The sequence below is a fragment of the Rattus norvegicus genome, chromosome 6 (genome assembly GCF_021556685.1).
Source record: "Rattus norvegicus strain SHRSP/BbbUtx chromosome 6, alternate assembly SHRSP_T2T, whole genome shotgun sequence".
Lineage (NCBI taxonomy): Eukaryota > Metazoa > Chordata > Mammalia > Rodentia > Muridae > Rattus > Rattus norvegicus.
The window spans coordinates 127636852-127655646 of record NC_141539.1 but is presented as its reverse complement, the minus strand read 5'-3'; the positions used below and the strand labels follow the sequence as shown (position 1 = coordinate 127655646).

Sequence of the window (18795 nt, the reverse complement as noted above, 5' to 3'; positions counted from 1 at the left end):
AGTGCACATAAAACAAAAATAAATAAAATTAGAGTTAGGCTATCTCTGTGAGTTCAAAACCGGCCTGGTGATCTACATAGTGAGCTCCTAGGACAGCCAGAGCTGCATGGCGAGACCCTGTCTCAAAAGTAAAAGTAAGTAAAAATAGGAGAAAACACTACCACGTTTTCAGCGTCCCCTTGGGTGTTGGTCAGGACTAGTTTCATATCTGAGAGATGGTTCTCTCGATAGTTCAGGGCTTCTCTGTGTAGCCCTGGCTGTCCTGGAACTCACTCTGTAAATCAGGCTGGCTTTGAACTCTGACATCTATCTGCCTCTGCCTCCCAAGTGATGGAATTAAAGGTGCTACGTCCAGCATGCTTTCTTCCTTGATTAAAAATGTGTGTGTGTGTGTTGGGGATTTAGCTCAGTGGTAGAGCGCTTGCCTAGGAAGCGCAAGGCCCTGGGTTCGGTCCCCAGCTCCGAAAAAAAAGAACCAAAAAAAAAAAATGTGTGTGTGTGTGTGTGTGTGTGTGTGTGTGTGTGTGTGTGTGTGTGTGAGAGAGAGAGAGAGAGAGAGAGAGAGAGAGAGAGAGAGAGAGAGAGAGAGAAGATGCCGGCTGAGTCCAGTTAGTGCCTGTATGCACATGGGTATAGGGTTGCCTGGGCAACCTATCAGGGCTCTAACCCTGAGGGAAACTGACTTAGAAACTAGCAGACTAGTAAAGAAAACAGGTTTATCTTGGCCTGTGGTTTGGCTTCTGTCGAAAGCCTTGCGTTATATTGGGGCACAGTGGAAGGGAAGCAGGGCTCATGTGGTAGAGATGAAGAGGAAGTCAAATTCTTGTGATGGATCTGCTTCTCTCAGGATTACTAACCTCCTCCCACAAGAACCAATTCGTTCCTTCAGGAAGAGCATACATTCCTGTGTTGCAGGTCCTGTAGCCCACACATCTCTCAAAGTCCCCACAGCTTTCACATTATTGCACTGGGAATTATGGTTCAGCACAGGAGGACCTTTCAGGGACATATTCCAACTACAGCAGTCTCTTTATGTGTGTTGGGGAGAATTGACTCCTGGGGTCTCCAGGGCTTGGACTAGTGCTTGGCCCTATCATGGGCTTGGTAATTAGTTCACACAGCACTAGAATCCACCATCAGGCTTCTCCATTACATATTGTCTTCTCTGTGCTTCTAAAGCAGAAAGCCGCAGTTCTTTATAAACTACAGAAATTGTTTCAAAAAAAAGTCAAAATTGTATTTATTTAGTGTATACCTGTGTGTGCTACAGCACAATTGTTACAGTGATGGTCGGGGGACAACTTGTGGGAGTTTGTATTCTCTTTTTTGCCTTGTGGGTCCTGGGTTTTAACTCGGACTGTCATTCTTGGCGGCAAGTATTTTTACAGCCGAGCCATCTTATTGGCCTTAAAAAAGATAGTTTTTGTTAGTACAAGAAGATTGAAGTTTATCTGGCTAACGGTGGCAGAGACTAGGAAGTCCAAAAACCCTGAGCTAAAATCCACTGAGGGCTTTGTGCTGTGCCAGGATGGGATCAAAAATGCCACAGGGCGGGGGTGGGGGGGGGAAGTGGGCGTGAGAGGCTGAGTATACACTTGTGCTTTCTTCAGGAGCTACTCCCCTCCTAACCAACCCACTGCTGAACTGACAAGAGTTCTGAACCTTTAAAGACTCCCAGATCACAACACTGTCCCCGGGAGGTTAAAGCACAGTACTGTGGCTGACATTGCTAGGCCACAAATGCAGAACCTGGAGTTCAGTGATTGTCTGAGGTTGCACAGCAGGAAGTACTAAAGCTGGAATCGAGACCCATGCAGTCTGGGCCCTGAGAACACAGCGCCAGGTCACACAGAATGAATGACTAAATGTGTGGGTGAATGGGTGTAATCAGTCTTCTCTCTGAACTGGTGGGTCCATACAGGGTGCTGTGGTGTACCGTGTGTGTGTGTGTGTGTGTGTGTGTGTGTGTGTGTGTGTGTGTGTGTTCCTCTCCTAGACAGTTTTTGGTAGCATCTGTGGACATTTTTTTGTTTGTCACAAACTTGCAGAAGGGGTGCTCCCCAGGTGGCTAGAGGCCAGGCAAAGCAAACTCTAGAGCCTAGGACCCACTTTCTCTAAAGCAGAGAATCACATACCCCAAAAGTCTATGGTGCTGAGGTAGAAAGGGATCACAGCCTAACCCATGCTTTCATACTTTGCACAGCTCCTGCTGCTGTATCCTTTTGCTGTTTTTTTTTTGTTTGTTTGTTTGTTTGTTTGTTTTTTTGTTTTTTTGAGACAGGGTCTTTTTATGTCTGTTCCGGAATTTGCTATGTATTAGGCTGGCCTTGGACTTTCAGAGATCCAGTTGCTTCTGGTTCTGTATAATCTCAATCTCTCATCCAGTCGCCTACTGTTTGATTGTCTTTCAAAAACCTTATTCTGAAATGGCCTTCCGTGCTGGTTCTTCTGGTGAGCCGGAAGGCTGCCACCCTCTTACATCACCTTTTCACATTCGACCTCACTAACCTCTAACCCCGAGATGGTAGCTGGAACCATAACCAGGACTTTTATGGCAGGGAATTCTGCTGGGACAGTCCCTATGTGTCTGTAGGGAGCCTGGTGCCAGCCTGCTTCTGGGGACTGTGTTGGTACTTGCCTAAGCCAGTGGTGTTTTCCATTAGCTCAACACATATGGTGGCCGCCATGCCATGAGCAGGCCCTAGAGTGAAGACAGTTGCCGAGGTCATAGATTCCTTTTCCCTCCCTCTCTCCCATCCTCTCTTTCCCTCCCTCTCTCCCTCCCTCTCTTTCTCCTTCCTTCTCTCTCCCTCCCCCCTCTCTCTCCCTCCCTCTCTTTCTCCTTCCCTCCCTCTCTTCCTCCCTCCCTACCTCTCTCCTTCCTTCCCTTCTTCTTTTCCTCCCTCCTTTTTTTTTCCCTTCCCGCCCTTCTCTGCTTTTTTGAGTCAGAGTTTCATTATGTAGCCTAGGCTGGCCTTGAACTAAAGGCAATCCCCCTACCTCAGTCTCCCAGGCATTGGGATTATTGGGATCCACAGGTGTGTTTAACCTTACCAAGCTACTTTGTTTTTCTCATTAGAATTCTCAAGTTATGCCTGGGTGGGCAGGCAGAGGCGCTACATGCTTTTAATCGTACCCAGCACTCTGGAGGTAGAGGCAGTCGGATCTCTGAGTTCAAGGCCAGCCTAGTCTACAAAGAAAGTTCTAGAACATCCAGGCCTATGCCGAGAAACCCTGTCCCAGGAAATAATAAGATAAAATAAAAGAATTCTCAAGTGATACACTGAACCTTGTAATTACGGGACACATAGCTACTGTTAGGTATGAGGAAACCTGAGTAGATGAACTAGTTCAAAGCTTGTAGAGGGTGTGGGGTTGAAATCTGAATCCAGATAACTTGAAAGCAGAGCTCTCCTGTGCTCCCAGGCCTAAGGAACATCACCTTGCAGATCTCCTGGGCTCCCTGGCCATCACCCTGGCAAACCCCAGCAGCTTCTCCCATTGGGTATCCACTTACAGTGCCTTTTCTTCTGGTCCACTCAACTCAACTATCACCAAGGGAGGGCAAAGGGGCTGTCCCAGGCCTTTTGTGTAAACATACCAGGCTACAGAGCACGATTTCCCTTTTATTATTAGGGCCTAACAGTCAAAGTTCACCATTTATTCTGTGTGAAATAGGGAGTGGTTAAGGATACACTTTATCTTCTACTGGACAGTGAATGCCCAAGGGGGAGAAAGAAAATCGTATTTATCTCAATCCTTGGCTACATGTGGCACTTAAAGGGCCTGGTAAATATGTTCAGTGAGCTTCGAATACTCATGGTGGAAGACCCAATGAGTGTTTCGTCATAGGTTGAAGCCCAAGGTCACCTAGCTGTGCGCCTAGGCCCTGTGGTCAATGTCTGCCAGACGTTTCCTTCCAAGTGTCCGTCGTTATCTTCACTTAGCTCCCCTTGCAGTCTCTCACAACTATTCAACTCTCCTCGTTTGCAAAAATGGACAGAGATAACACCAAGCTGGTAGATGTGGCTGTGATCTTAATAACCAAGATAGGGAGCAGGTCTGCTGTGAGTTACCAGGCCTAAGACTTGGGGAAAAAAAGACTCGGGGATGGGGAAATAGCTCAAAGTGTGACAAACTAATGTGACCACTAGGGAGAAAGACACACTGATCTCCTGGACTCACTGCCCAGCAGGCTAGCTTGATCATAAACTCCAGGCCAAATGAGAAATGCTGTTTTTACAAAACATGGTGGATCTGGGCATAGTGAAGCTTGTCTTTAATCCCAAGACTTCAGAGGGAGAGGGATTTAGATCTCTCTGAGCTCAAGGCCTGGTCTATACACTGTGCTTAGGACAGCCAGGGCTGCATGAGAGACCCCGTCTCAAAAAATCAAACCAAAGCACAGAGACAAAAACAAGGAGGACGGCTCCTGAGGTTGACCTCTGGCCTCTACATTCATATGCATACATATGTACATGCATTTGCAAGTACGTGAGTGTACACACACATACACACACATGCACACACATGCACGCACATACACACACAGAGTAGTGTACACATATACACACAGAGTAGTGTACACACACACACAGAGTAGTGTACACACATACACACAGAGTAGTGTACACATATATACACAAAGTAGTTTACACACACAGAATAGTGTACACATACACACAGAGTAGTGTACACACATACACACAGAGTAGTGTACACACATACACACAGAGTATTGTACATGTATATACACAAAGTAGTGTACACACACAGAGTAGTGTACACATATACACACAGAGTAGTGTACACACATAGAGTAGTGTACACACATACACACACAGAGTAGTGTACACACATACACACAGAGTAGTGTACACACACACACACACACACACACACACACAAATACTAAAATAAAGCCCTGGTATGCTCAGGCAAGACTACATGAACTCTGACACAACTCCATCCAATTCGCGGTTCACTGAATACCAGCTTTTTATGGCACTTGCATATACAGTATTTTATTTCCTCTCCAGCTCACCGTGACATCTAACACTTGGGACATGAGAGGGGATTAGGATTTTAGGATTCAGGAACCCTACTGCTAAGGTTTGCTTCCTCCACTGAAAGTGTTTTGGGAGCTTGAAAAAAATTTTTAAAGTTCCTTGATTTTGTCAGATGTCCTGTCTGTAAAGCTAGGGGTCTGTAATCTCTGGAGGTTGGGGGTGGGGTGGGTGTTGTGATCATAGGTCAAGGCAGACCAACATAATACGACAGTCTTTGTGGGTGGAGTATCGGGGAGCATCAATAGGTCCAGTGCGTGGACAAGTCTAGAGACCAGTTAGTTTGCGCGACTTCTCTCTCACTGTCCCTAGAGTCTCCAGATACCTAGGTCCTCAAGCTTAGCTCATTGAACAGGAACAGCCCCAGCCTCTGATAGCAAGGCCCTGAAGCTCCGCCCACAGGCCCTGAAGCCCCGCCTATTCATGCTGGGATTCGTAGTCTTTCTGGCTCGCCCGCCTCACTCTCGGCTTTTATTGGTTTCCTAATACGCCACACTCCGAGGCCGCACCAATCAAGATGCGCAGGTATCCCGGGCTCAGGGATCCGTGTTGCTGCAGATCAATCACAGCGGGGCGGACTCTAGAGGTGGCTGCTCTGAGTCTGCGCGACGCACGGAATTCCCACGGTTCTGCAGTCACCGCGGCGATCACCCAGCCAGGTAATCGGGGACCCCCGGGAGGACCGCGCCCCACGAGAGGTGACTTACTGTTTTTTGGCTAGGCTTGCCATCCCTCGACCCTTTCTGAGCAATATTTCCCTTCTGAACGCTCCCAGCCGGAGACTTGTTTGTGTCGCGGGTGTGCTTTGCTGGAACGGCGGGTTGCCCTGGAGGGCGAAACTGAGGCAGCAGGAGGAGTCGATTTACTGAGGTTTCACAGCCAAGCAGTTCCTGGCAGCCCCGGGCTTGGTTGTTGATGTTTTTAACTTGGAGTATTGCACCCACGGGGAGGGGCGATTCCCGATCTGAACAAAAATACCCCGACAGGAATACCCCGAATATTCCTGAGAAGAGTTAGTGGGTTTCAGGGAGGCTCAAATCCACCTTGAAAGCGAAAGCTAGCCTGTGTGGTCCCTGGCCCTCTAGGGTTAGGATTATTTTGTGTAAGAACTGTGAACACTAAGGACTGGAGGATGGAATGTATGTCACATGCTCCGTTTTACAGATGAAAAATGAGTGGTCAGGATTTGAGTCTGTAGCTACTGGAATAGTCTTTACTCTGGGTCTGTAAGCCAAATATTTTTTGGGCTGTAGTAACTTCACCATGTAGCCCAGGTTGGTTTTGAATTCATGACCCTCCTGCCTCAGTTTTCTGAGGGCTGGAATTACAGGACTGGGCCACCATGCCGTGTTCTTTGCTAAGATGTTTGAGACGAATTTACTTTGTTGAGGGTAGAGATAGTCATTTGTGTACTGAGACAACACCCAATCCTCATTTGGGAGGAACTAGGACTTGGTGTGGAGGGGTGTGGGGTGAAGTTGGAGGGACAGAGATGGGGCGGTGGCTAGCCGAATGGTGGTGGTGATGGAGGAGGAGGAGGAGGAGGAGGAGGAGGAGGAGGAGGAGGAGGAGGAGGAGGAGGAGGAGGTGGAGGTGGTTGTGGAGGAGGGTGTATTACCTGGAGAACAGCAAGGCAGAGTTGTGGACAGTGCTTTGGATCTGGAATCTGTAAGGGATTACAGGTGTGGAGTGAATTGATCCAGGACGATAGTCACGTGTATCTCAAATGCCCTTTAGTGGAGTGGGGAATTTAGATGTTGTCCTGAATACCCAGTGAACTGCCTTTCGTGTAGAATTCTCTTTACCTTACAGGTTTTGTAGGGTAAAAAGTGTTAGAGGAGGTCACACTAAAGACCAGAAGGGCACCACAGTAACCCCCAGGGGAATTACAGCTGTGGTAGAAGATTCTGGACCAGTTAAGGAAGTAGACTACACCATGCCGGGGATGATGCTTATTGATGGGGATGCATCCTTAGACATGCGTGTCAGAAGGCGATGTTGCTGTGTGCACACTGTGTGTGTGGGGGGGCTTTCACAGGGGCCTGGATGGTGTAGGGCACTCTCTGTGGAGCTCAAAGGTGAGATCGGAGATGGTACGGTGTGCATGAGAAGAGCGAGGCTGAGCGTTCTCTATTTATAGTAACTGGGAGGACTCTCTGGAGCCACTAGCAAACCAGTGAAGGGTCATGTCCTGCACATAATTATGAGGTTGGCAGCACAGTGGCTTGTTGTCATCAGCATTGGCAGGAGCACATGAGGAAAGCATTGGGTGACTGCATTGTGACAGCTCCAGTGATAGTAAGCCATGGGACATTCTGGCTCTGCTCTTCTAGGTCCACCATTGTGTGTGCGTGACATGGATGTGTTGACCAAGAAAACCCGAACAAACAAAAAAAACCAAACAAAACACATGTCACGTTTCACTGCGTTTAAGTGAAAACACTGCTTCTGGAACTTTCCTGCGACTATTTTGGGGAAAGGCTCATTGTTGTTCTTGTTATTCTTGGTATCGTTGTTATTATTACTATACTTATTTTTTTGAGACAGGGTCTCTACATAGTCCTGGCTGTCCTGTAACTATGGAGACCAGGCTCGACTCAACTCACAGAGATCTGCCTGCCTCTGCCTCCTGAGTGCTGGGATTAAAGGTGTGCACCACGTCAGGTCCCGTTGTTATTTATTTTTTAAAGATTTATTTATTTTATGTATGTGAGTTTACCGTATGCTGTCTTCAGACACGCCAGAAGAGAGCATCGGATCCTGTTACAGATGGTTGTGAGCCACCATGTGGTTGCTGGGAATTGAACTCAGGACCTCTGGAAGAGCAGTCAGTGCTCCTAACCACTGAGCCATCTCTCCAGTCCCCACTGTTGTTTTTGTGAGACAGGCTTTTACTCTGTAGCCCAGACTGACCTTGGATTTGCAGTGTCTCTCCCTCCTCAGCCTCCAGAGTGCTGGGAGTTTAGATTGTGCCCAAAACTCTTGGCTCCAACATTAGGACTTTTTTTTTTTCTGAATTGTTTTACCATTTGTGTGTGCATGAGCACGTGTGTACGTGTGTGAGTGTGTATGTGTGTGTACACACCTAGTTGTCAGAGCTCCATGGCCCATGTGTGGAGATGAGGACAGCTAGCTCTAGGCTATCCGGATCTCAGTAGCTCAGCGATTCACCCATTTCCTTCTGCCCGTGGGTGGATGTGCTGAGATGGCAGACGCTGATTCAGGTGAAATCTCTTGGCTTCTGGGAATCAGTGCATCAGACTTTCTAGGCTAGTTCCTTTAACCACTGGATCATCTCCTTGGCCCTCCAGTATTTTTTTTTTTTTTAAACGGCAGAAAGTTGCTTAGTAGACCAAGTTCAAATCTCAGTTTGTGATGAAATTGTCACGAGCATTGAGGATGTCGAAATCCGAATGATTAAATAAGCATGTGATAAGGTTCATTGATCCCCTCTCACCCCCAAATCCGTAGTCGGATTCTTATGTACCCTTCAGATTTGAGGAGTGTAAAGTTTGATGCTCGCAGATGAAAAGGTAGAAGAGAATGGCATGACTACTTGCCTTAGAACAGTGGTTCTCAACCCGTGGGTCTCAACCCCTTTGGGGGTTGCCTATCAGATATCCTGCCTATCAGATACTTACATTAAATTCATAACGATAGCAAGATTACTGTTATGAAGTAGTAAGGAAATAATTTGATGGTCCGGGACCATCACAACACGAGGGACTGTATCAATGCATTAGGAAGGCCGAGAGCCACGCCTTAGAACAAAGTAGCCACTTGCCAAAGGGTGAATTTAAAAAAACCCAGCGTTCTAGCACCAGAGAGCAGAGAGTCTATGAGTTCAAGGCCAGCCTGGTCTACATAGATTTGCAGGACAGTCGGGGCTAGGTAGAGAGACCCTGTCTCAAAAAACCAAACACCGTCTCCCACCACCATGCAATTCTTGGAAACACCATAGATATTTGTGTATTGTTGCAGTGTTTGTGGCCTTGCTTATTATGGTGGTTAAAAGAACCAGAAACAGCCTGCCACTCTGAGAGGAAGAGAGTGTCTATTGGATGTTGGCAGATCTCTTTAAGAGTATCATTAATTGGGAAGACATGCTAATTTAGAATAATGTGTCATGGGTGTCTAAGGATGGGACCGCCAGGCCTACACTCCATCTGTAATGTTTTGTGGGTGTTATGGAGGATGAAGATCTAATATTGTTACAAGGTATTAACAGCTGATAGTGTAGGTAATCGTGAAGGTGAATGGGACAGAGTGGTTATGTTTACATCTTTTTGTTTTTTTAAGACAGGGTTTCCCTATGTAACCTTGCCTGTCCTGGAACTTATTCTGTAGGTCAGGCAACTCACAGAGATGCCCCTGCCTCTGCCTTCCAAAGGTGTGAGCCCCCACCACTTGGCTCTTCTTTATTTTTTATTCTTTTAGTTTTTTTTCGAGACAGAGTCTCACTCTTTTGCTCTGGCAGTCCTGGAACTCACTATGTAGTCCTGGCTGGTTTTGAACTCACAGAGCTCAGCCTGCCTGCCTCCCTTCAGAGTGCTAGGACTCTGTCCACCACTACACAGGACTTCAATTTCTTGAAGTTAAAAAAAAAAAAAAGATACGGTAACTCCACTTCCAGCCTGGTGACACTGGCCTTTAATCCAGCACTCTGGAGGCAAGCAGGCCAATCTCTGATTTGGAGGCCAACCTGGTTTACATTGTGAGTTCCAGGTCAGTTATAGCTGTGGCTACGTTGGCAGGCCTAAAATCAAACAAAATCAAAATCCGACAAGAGCCTAACTTCAAGGCCAGGTGTGATAGCACTCACCTTCAGTTCCAGTGCTCAGAACGAGGCTGGGGAATATTTTTTTGGGGGGTGGGGATATTTTTGAGTTCTGGCCAGCCAGGGTTTTCTTAAGTCTAACTTCAGAATTAACATATAGGTAGTAAGGCCTCTTGTAGTCATTTTTGGAAAAAGACCACAGAGTGTAATGGAACCAACTCTCAAAACTAATAACCTTTAAAAGAATTCAAATTTGAAATGGGCATCAAAAATACGAGTATCCTCAGCTCCGAAAAAAAGAACAACAAAAAAAAAAATACGAGTATTGAGATGCCTGGTCAACCTCCCACTAGACGTCATGTCTGATGACGCCTGAGGCCTCCTTGACAGCTTTGATTCTGCTTGCAGTTTCTGTGATGGTAAAAGATACTTGTGTGTGTGTGTGTGTGTGTGTGTGTGTGTGTGTGTGTGTTTTTCTTTTTTAAAAAAAAGGTGACGTTATCACCATATACATCTTAAGAAAGAGCATGTGTTAAGAGTTTTGCTTAACTTATTAAACTTATTGGTATTGCAGCTAGTTCAAAGAGTGACCCAGAGTGCAGCCTTGCCTGTAGACTGGAAATTTAGAGTGTGAAATGTGGGTGGGAGTGGATTGGGGGCAAAGGAAAATCTGTGTAGCCACCTGTGATGGTTTGTATATGCTCGGACTAGGGAGTGGCCTTCTTGGAGTAGTTGTGTCACTGTGGGTGTGGGCTTGGACTAGCTGCCTGGAAGCCAGTTTCCTAGCAGCCTTCAGATGAAGATGTGGAGCTCTCAGCTCCTCCTGCACCAGGCCTGCCTGGACGGTGCCATGGTCCCACCCTGATGATAATGGACTGACCCTGTGAGCCAGCCTCGAGTAAATGCTGTCCTGATAAGCCCTGCGTTGGGTTGGTCCAGGTGACCGTTCACAGCAGTAAAACCATAACTAAGACACCACTCTTTGTTAGAATTCATTTGCATGTCTACATTCATTATTTGCATAACCCCTTATCCACAGGAAATAGGTAGATAGTAATTTTGATGGAGCCATTATTAGATGGGCCTAGAAAGGTTTCCTAGTCTGTAGTCTAGATCTGGCTCTCGGCCGACCTCATAGTCTCCTGGTTGAGGGGAATGGTAAACTCATCTGGTAAGACATTTTCATTCGAGATAGGATCTACTTACTTTAGTCAGCAGTAAAGCCAAAAGACATGAGACTGAGGCCTTCATTCTGAGGTTCTATTAGAAAGGGAGTGGTGGTCACTGTCACAGCAGGACCTGTTTAAGATTAAGAGATTAAGGCTGAGGATACAGCTTAGACATAGAGCATTGCCTAGCACTTGTGAGACCCTGGGCTTGACGCCTAGCACCTCAAACCATGTGGAACACTGTAACTCCAGGACTTGGGAGGTGGAGGCAGGAGGTTCTGGAATTTCTTCTTGAGGAGGGGAGTAGTGGGAAGGCGGATTCAAGATAGGGCTTCTCTGTGTAACCCTGACTGTCCTAGAACTCACTCTGTAGACCAGGATGGCTTGAACTCAGAAGCCCATCGGCCTCTGCCTCTGGAGTGCTGGCTAAGGATCTGGAATACTAAATCGTTCTTAGCTTACATAGTCAGTTTGAGGCCAGCCTGGGCTACCTGAGACTGTCTCAAAATACAACAGAGTACAATACAGTGAAACAAAACAGAAAGCCAACACAGCAAAAGAAAGTTCGGTTAAGGAAACAGCCCTAGCAGGCCAGCCCCTAGAATCCTCGTGGTTTTGGAGTTGGAACAGGTGGATTGTGAGTTTTGGGTCAGTCTTTGCTACATAACGAGACCCTGTGTCAACAAAGCTACAAGACGAGGGGACAGTCCAGAGCACCTTTTTGTTCCTCTCACACACTGTCAGCTGTTTACAGGATGCCTTTACTTTAACCTCCAGAGAACAGAGCATGATGAAGACGTGCCCGTTTGGAAAGTTCTTCAAAACGATGTTGTCATTTAACCAGCTAGCTTCTTGGTGCGGCTTGCTGCACCTGACCCAGTGGTAGCTGGCGGTGAGAGGTCACACCTATGGTGATGGAGTTGTCATACCTGGCTTTGATCTTGACCGAGCCATGTAAGTGGCCCCATGATCTTGCCTCTGTTACTTATATGCTTGTGACAGTTTGGAATGCTCCCTTTGTCCCAGTGTCCCTGGTTGAATTAAGTCCATTTGATGACCATTTTTTTTTGATGTCGAGTGAAAGTCCTTACCCTGACCCTCTGGCCCAGCCTGTAGCTGAACAGTGACAAGGGGGCAATGGCAAAGGTTAGGACAAACTTTTGGCCATGGGGAAAGTTCATGAGGTTTGTCATGTGACTTTATGTGGTTAAAGGTCTACATGATGGGGGCGCAGAAGAGCTCCCGCTAGTGCTTTAAAATAGCATGCGAGAGGTCATGGGTGTGCTTGGGGAAAGGCTGAAGATCTACTCTGTGTTTGGGCCCCAAGCTGGAACCGTTGGTGTCTGTGGTCATGGGACCCACCAGGATTTTCCAGGAGCAGTGAAGGTGGTGGTGCATGTGACACGAATAACCCACTCAGCCAGATTCGCATCCTGTCACTGATCTGCAAGTTTCACCCCTTCTCCCAGTCTTGGTTTCCTCCCAGTCTGAAAGGAGCGATGTGTGTTCACAGGGGTCGTCTGTGAGCTCATCAGCCCTAGGGTGAATGAGTAAAGGGATCATGGCAGACCTCGGCCTGTCTGCTATCCGTACCTAGCAGTACTGTGGCACGCATATGAGAGGAACGGAAGATAAACCAGATACTGTGAGCGCAGCCAAGGGCTGGGCTTGTATGGCTGCCACAGTGCTGGCTAATCGAGGTGGCTAGACAGGCTGTGTCTGTTTTGCTGTTCATAGTCAGGTTGTACACTGTTTCCAGAACAGTCATCTAGGTATCCCCTGGACCGCTGCCAAGGTTCCCTTGGATACCAAATAGGATGCTCAAGTCCATTAAGGGAGATGGCATCGTTTGCATAGAGCCCAGGCTTGGTCCCCCGTAACTTTTAACTCCTCGTTGTATGACTGGGGTACCTAGGACTTTTACAGGTACAAAGTTAGTTGTCAGCCTGTTGTGCCCTGGAGGTGGTGTCAAGAAAGAAAAAGACTTACAAATATAGCTTAGGTGCAACCCACGTGTGCATGCATGTGCATACACATACCTGTTTGAATGTAGGCGTGTGAGTGCTTCAGGTGGCTGTGGAGGTCATGAGGCAACTTCTGGTGTTTATCTTTCCAACTTGATTAAGATAGAGTCTCTCTGTGGTTTACTGCTTAATAGGCCAGGCTGTCTACTCGTGAGCGTCTACAGAGTTTCCTGTTTCTCCCATCTCACTGGAGGAGTGGAGGGATTACAGATGACCGCTACCACACCCAGCTTTGACATGGGTTCTGTTGATTCAAACTCAGGTCCCCATGTATTTGTGGCAAGAGACTGACTCTGAGCTTCCTCCCTAACCCCTCAAAGTGTTTTTGATCCAAGCTTGGTTAAAAAAAAAACCTCTGGATCTGGAAACTTTGGACATCGAAAGCTGTGCCGTTTATTTATTTATTTCCCCCTAAATATGAGGAGGAAGATCACGTGTCACTGCCACCTACGGGATGCATCACTCGGATGTCACTCGAACCAAACTCAGCAGAGACTGGTGTAAACCAGGAACCAGTTTGTTGCTTTTAATGGGAGATTATTATAGCTATCTGGGCTGCTCTTGGGACCAGGAGCTCATTCTGTTTCCTAAGGGCAAAGTCAGTAATCTGACCCACAGGCCAAACTTGCTACCTGTTGCTGTTTGTTCGTTTTTAATAACGTTTTATTCAAGTAGCTATAGTCATTCATTTCCGTGTTGTCTGTGGTTGCTTTCACGATACATTGGCAGGGTTGAATGACTGTGTTGGAGATGGCCTGGCCTGCAAAGTCCAAAGTATCTACTGTTTGGCCTTTATAGGAAAACATGGCTGACTGGATCCTGAGGAAATCTTTCAGGCAGCTGAAGGAGTGCAGGGTGGAAAAGCCTGCTGGTGGTCATGCTAACCTTCTGGTAGGGCCCTTGGAGAGCTCTGGGGACATGTGCTTCTGCTCTTTAGTGTCCTCTTTGCTTGCCCTTTGTCTGAATATGCCTCTTGGGGACACTAATTAGGCCTTCAGGACTATGAGGAGCTTCTTGGGTGCCTATTAACAAACCAGCAGGTCCTGGCATTGAAACCACCTCAGCAGCTCACTAAACTCATCTGTTATATCTCATACTCCCCCATACTCTGGGGACCGACAACCGATCTGGAAGCATTTACTGTAGTTAACTCCTGCATGAACCTTTGACCTTGAACAAAAGAAATGGGAATTCAAGCCGGTGTGGTGGTAAGTGCTGTAATCTCGGCACATGGTATACTAAGGTATGAGGTGGGGAGGGGAAGGGGGAGATGAGGAAGAGGAAGAAGATAAGGAGGAAGAGGAAGAAGATGGAGGAAGAGGATGAGGAGGAAGAGGAAGAGGATGAGGAGGAAGAGGATGAGGAGGAAGAGGAAGAGGATATGGAGGAAGGAGTAGAAAATGAGGAGGAAGGAGAAGGAGGAGGAAGAGGAAGAAGATGGAGGAAGAGGATGAGGAGGAAGAGGAAGAGGATGAGGAGGAAGAGGATGAGGAGGAAGAGGAAGAGGATATGGAGGAAGGAGTAGAAAATGAGGAGGAAGGAGAAGGAGGAGGAAGAGGAAGAAGAGGAGGAGGAAGAGGAGGAGGAGGAAGAAGAAGAGGAGGAGGAGGAAGAAGATGGAGGAAGAGGAGGAAGAGGAAGAGGATGAGGAGGAAGAGGATGAGGAGGAAGAGGAAGAGGATATGGAGGAAGGAGTAGAAAATGAGGAGGAAGGAGGAGGAAGAGGAAGAGGAGGAAGAGGAAGAGGAGGAAGAAATCTTAATTTGCACTGACTGAGGATTTGGTTCTTGAGCTTGAGACATTTGCAGTGGCCAAGCATCACAGTCCCAAAGATGCTGGGCTTAGGGCCAAGTACTGGAGCCCATGGGTCTTAGGCCAGCATCTCTGCATCCAACTGTAGTCTGAGACTGGCTGCACCTGAGTACCCAGGAGTGCTTTGGAGATGCAGTCTGTACCCAGGGAGATCCTCGTGTGAACGGATGCATGATGTAGCATCCTCACTGGAGACACCAGTTTGGGTGCCCTGGCTTCTTCCCCTTCTCCCTCGTCGGAGGGTTAGGCCAGAGGATGGAGTTCTTCCTCTTAGAGATGACCATCTTAGAGACAGCTGCTGTGTGTTTTCTTGAGGGCAGAAGCTAGGCAGAGCCAGCCATGCCAGCTCCTCCTTGCTGCTGAGTCTTCCGCACCTCTTATCACAGGGTCACAGACCTGGGTGAGTCATTTCAGAACACCAGAGTCAGGACCCAGGGAGAGGCTCACGTCACAGTGTATGGTGGCCAGCATATGGTCTTATTACTACCTCGTGTGGTAAGAAGGGTGTTCAAGGTTTGGCATTAGTACGTTTGCTGGCACATGCTTGCAGTCCCAGGTACTCTGGAAGCTGAGGCAGGAAGATTGTTTGCCTGTTGTTGGAGATAAGCCTGGGAAACACGTCAAGACATTTGTCTCAAAACAGTATGAAACAAATTTTGACATTAAAGTACAGTATAGGCTGGGTACTTCCTTAAGCATAAAGTCTTGAGATGTGGAACTATGGGGCAGAAACTAACAGCCCAAGAATCCAGAAAACACAGAGCTGGTCTTTGGTCAAGGATAAGTCTCCAGAAACAATGGATCTATCACTTCCTTCCTCCCTTCTTTTCTTTTTTAAAGACAAGATATCATTTATTTATTTTGGGTTTTTGAGACAGGGTTTCTCTGTGTCCCTGGCTGTCCTGGAACTCGCTCTGTAGACCTGGCTTGCCTCGAACTCATAGAGATCTGCGTGCCTCTGCTTCCCAGGGACTGGGATTAAGGGTGTGCACCACCACCGCTCATTGAAATACTTATTTTTATTTTTAGGTATGTATGTGTGTATGTAATGTACACGTGAGTGTAGGTGCCTGTGGAGCTTGGAGACAGGCCTCCCCCACCACCTCGCTTCCAGCTGGATGGAGTTAAGGGCAGTTGTGAGCCACCCAATGTGGATGCTGGGAACTGGGCTCAGGTCCTCTCTAAGAGCAGTGCCTACTCTTAACCTTCCCCCTTTGTAAAGCACATGAAAGTGTTTGCTCCACCGGGAACCCAGACACATGCACTTGTTAAGTGACAAAGACAGGAGTTGAGAGTTTGATTATAGCTTATCCAGGTGGCTCACCCTAAGGCTTAAATTGCCATCGCTGTTGGTGACACAGAAACACAGCTCTCACTTCATGGGGAAGAGGAGTTTACTCTGGAGCCAAACATGAATGACCGTGGCCCAGGGAGAGGAGATACCATGCCGAAGTGGTCGATGTGGTTTTCACTAGGGGCAAAAACAAAAAACGTCATAAATCAAAGGATTTGACTTTGTAGTGGTAGTGGGGGCCATAGACGGCAAAGAAGGCATGGCTGCTATAGGGTTCAGATGCTAACTGATGACATTCTTGGCTTTTGGATTGGTGGACTTTAGTAGTCTGTTAAGGGCTGCATTGTAAGGGTTGGATAGTCACAAGGATGTTAGATTAGACACAGGGAAGAACAATGAATGGCTTTCATGGGGGTAAAAATATCTCAAGGTCTTTGGCTCTAGTCTGCAACATTTTAACTTCATAATTGAAACCCAGTCTTCCAGCTTTGTAGAATCTTTAACTCATGCCCCTTCCCCCTCCTTCCCCCTTTTCTCTCTCTCTCTCTCTCCCTGTTGCCCCTTTCCCGATCTCCTTCCCTCCCTCCTCTCCCTGTGCCCCTTCTTGGAAACTTGAGTTCACACTCTTGTTCATGTACTGAATATTTATACTTTAAAAGTAACATTGAAGGGGTTGGGGATTTAGCTCAGTGGTAGAGTGCTTGCCTAGCAAGCGCAAGGCCCTGGGTTCGGTCCTCAGCTCTGGGGGAAAAAAAAAGTAACATTGACGCTGGTGAGATAGCTCAATGGGCAGAGATGCCTACCGCCAAGCCAGTCAACCAGAGTTTAACCCCTGGGGTCCACAGAGTGGAAGGAGAGAACCAACTCCCTAAAATTGCCCTCTGCATGGCAGTAATTACCCCCACCTGCCATGAATAACTTTAAAAAATGTAATTACGGGCTGGAGAGATAGATGGCTCTGTGGATAAGAGTACTGTCTGCTCTTCCAGAGGTTCTGATGTTCAATTCCCAGCAACCCACATGGTGGCTCACCACCATCTGAAACAGTATCAGATGTCCTCTTTTGCATGCAGGAATATATATATATATAGACAGAGCACTCATACATAAATAAATTTAAAAAATATAAAATTGTAAATACATTTTACAGTAATAGGTATTTATTATAACGAAAAGGGGGTAGTTTAGGAGAGTCCCCTGTTCTGCCCACTACCCAACAAAAATACTCCTGTTAAATTTATACGTCTGCTTTGTGCATTTTTCCATGTGCGTTCTTGCGCAAACAGTTCAGGGACTGGTGGGTGTCTGCATTTTGAGTTGTGGTAGGAACTTGAAAAGCTGGTTTAAGTGCCTTCTGGGTATTGGTTGGTAGTGGGCGCTGCTGGCTCCTGAAGGTAGGTTTAGGAGATAAGGACAGGGCTGTCCTCCCCCCACAGTGACCAAAGTTCCTAGTTTTTTTTTTTTTTTTTTTTTTTTTTTAACTTTTTATCTTAGCTGTTACCCTCAGCACATTCCTCTGGGCCGAGCAGCCAGTCCTCCTGACTCCAGGTGACAACGTGATGTTATCTCCGGAAGTTCCTGACCCTTTTAAATTGGCTGTGTTTTCCTTTTCAGTCTTCTGAAGCGGACACTGTGGGTGCAGAATGATCTGGAAAGTGGCTGTGCTTCTCAGCCTAGTGCTGGGTGCTGGTGCTGTTCACATCGGTGTGGATGACCCTGAGGACGGTGGCAAGCACTGGGTGGTGATTGTGGCGGGCTCCAATGGCTGGTATAATTACCGACACCAGGTAAGAAACCTAAGCGCTCTTGTCACTGGCTTTGTGTCTACGAAATGGCGTGGCCATTTTGGAAGATGGTTTTGCTTCAGTCTAATGTGGGATTTCCTCACCTTCCTACAATGGTGGCCTTTAGAACCAGGACTTATTCCCCTTTTGGGTCTGCACTGGATCTGAAGTGGTCGTGGCATCACTTGCCTGCCTGTCACAACTCAAAACTCAAAATGCATTTAGACATCACCGAATATCTCAGGCGCAAGATTACCAGGTGAGAGCCTTTGGGCTAACACCTTCATGTTATAGAAAAGGCACCAAGGGCTAGAGAGAGGGGGTGATTGAACTGAGGCCATTTGGCGAGAGGCAAACAGGGCTGAAGCTCTGGGGAATGGTCTCCTGTTCCCTCTGTCCTCCATACCTCGGTCCCTTTACACCACCTCATCCCTCCTGTATCCTGCAAATCAGCTTGTGGAAGTGGGAGAGAAAGGCACAGGTAACAGAAAGGCTTCCTACTTAGGAGGAAAGGGTGGCCTTGGGGAAGCTGGCAGTGGGGGGTGGGGTGGGGTTGGTGAAACAGCAAACCCTGCAATCCAAAGAGCTCTACCCCAAGGTGTGGTGTGTAAAATCTCGCACTGGTATCAGCCTTACTCACATTGTCCAGCATGTAGATGGGCACGAGATTTGGCCACAGAAAGGAAGAAGTAGTTATGTGTGTTTCAATGTGGTCAAACCGTAAACACATGCTAAGTAAAAGAAGTCACTCAACAAAGACCAAACATTTAATCAATCCACTAAATGGCACTTCAGACTAGGAAAATCTACAGGGAAGTGGGGGCCTGAGCAGAGGAAGAGTCGGAGGAGTTGACTGCTCACAGGATTAG

General features: G+C 47.3%; 1 protein-coding gene across 2 annotated transcripts in view; it reads left to right on the top strand.

The window, feature by feature from the left end:
- The first annotated feature begins 5627 nt into the window (after window positions 1-5627).
- Window positions 5628-18795, top strand: part of Lgmn (legumain) — a 37544-nt gene continuing 24376 nt past the window's right edge. The window contains exons 1-2 of one of the 2 annotated variants that reach the window (XM_087554551.1): window positions 5628-5764; window positions 17757-17929. In XM_087554551.1, the coding sequence (XP_087410677.1) occupies window positions 17786-17929 (144 nt within the window). In that variant the 5' untranslated portion in view covers window positions 5628-5764; window positions 17757-17785. 2 annotated transcript variants of the gene reach the window in all.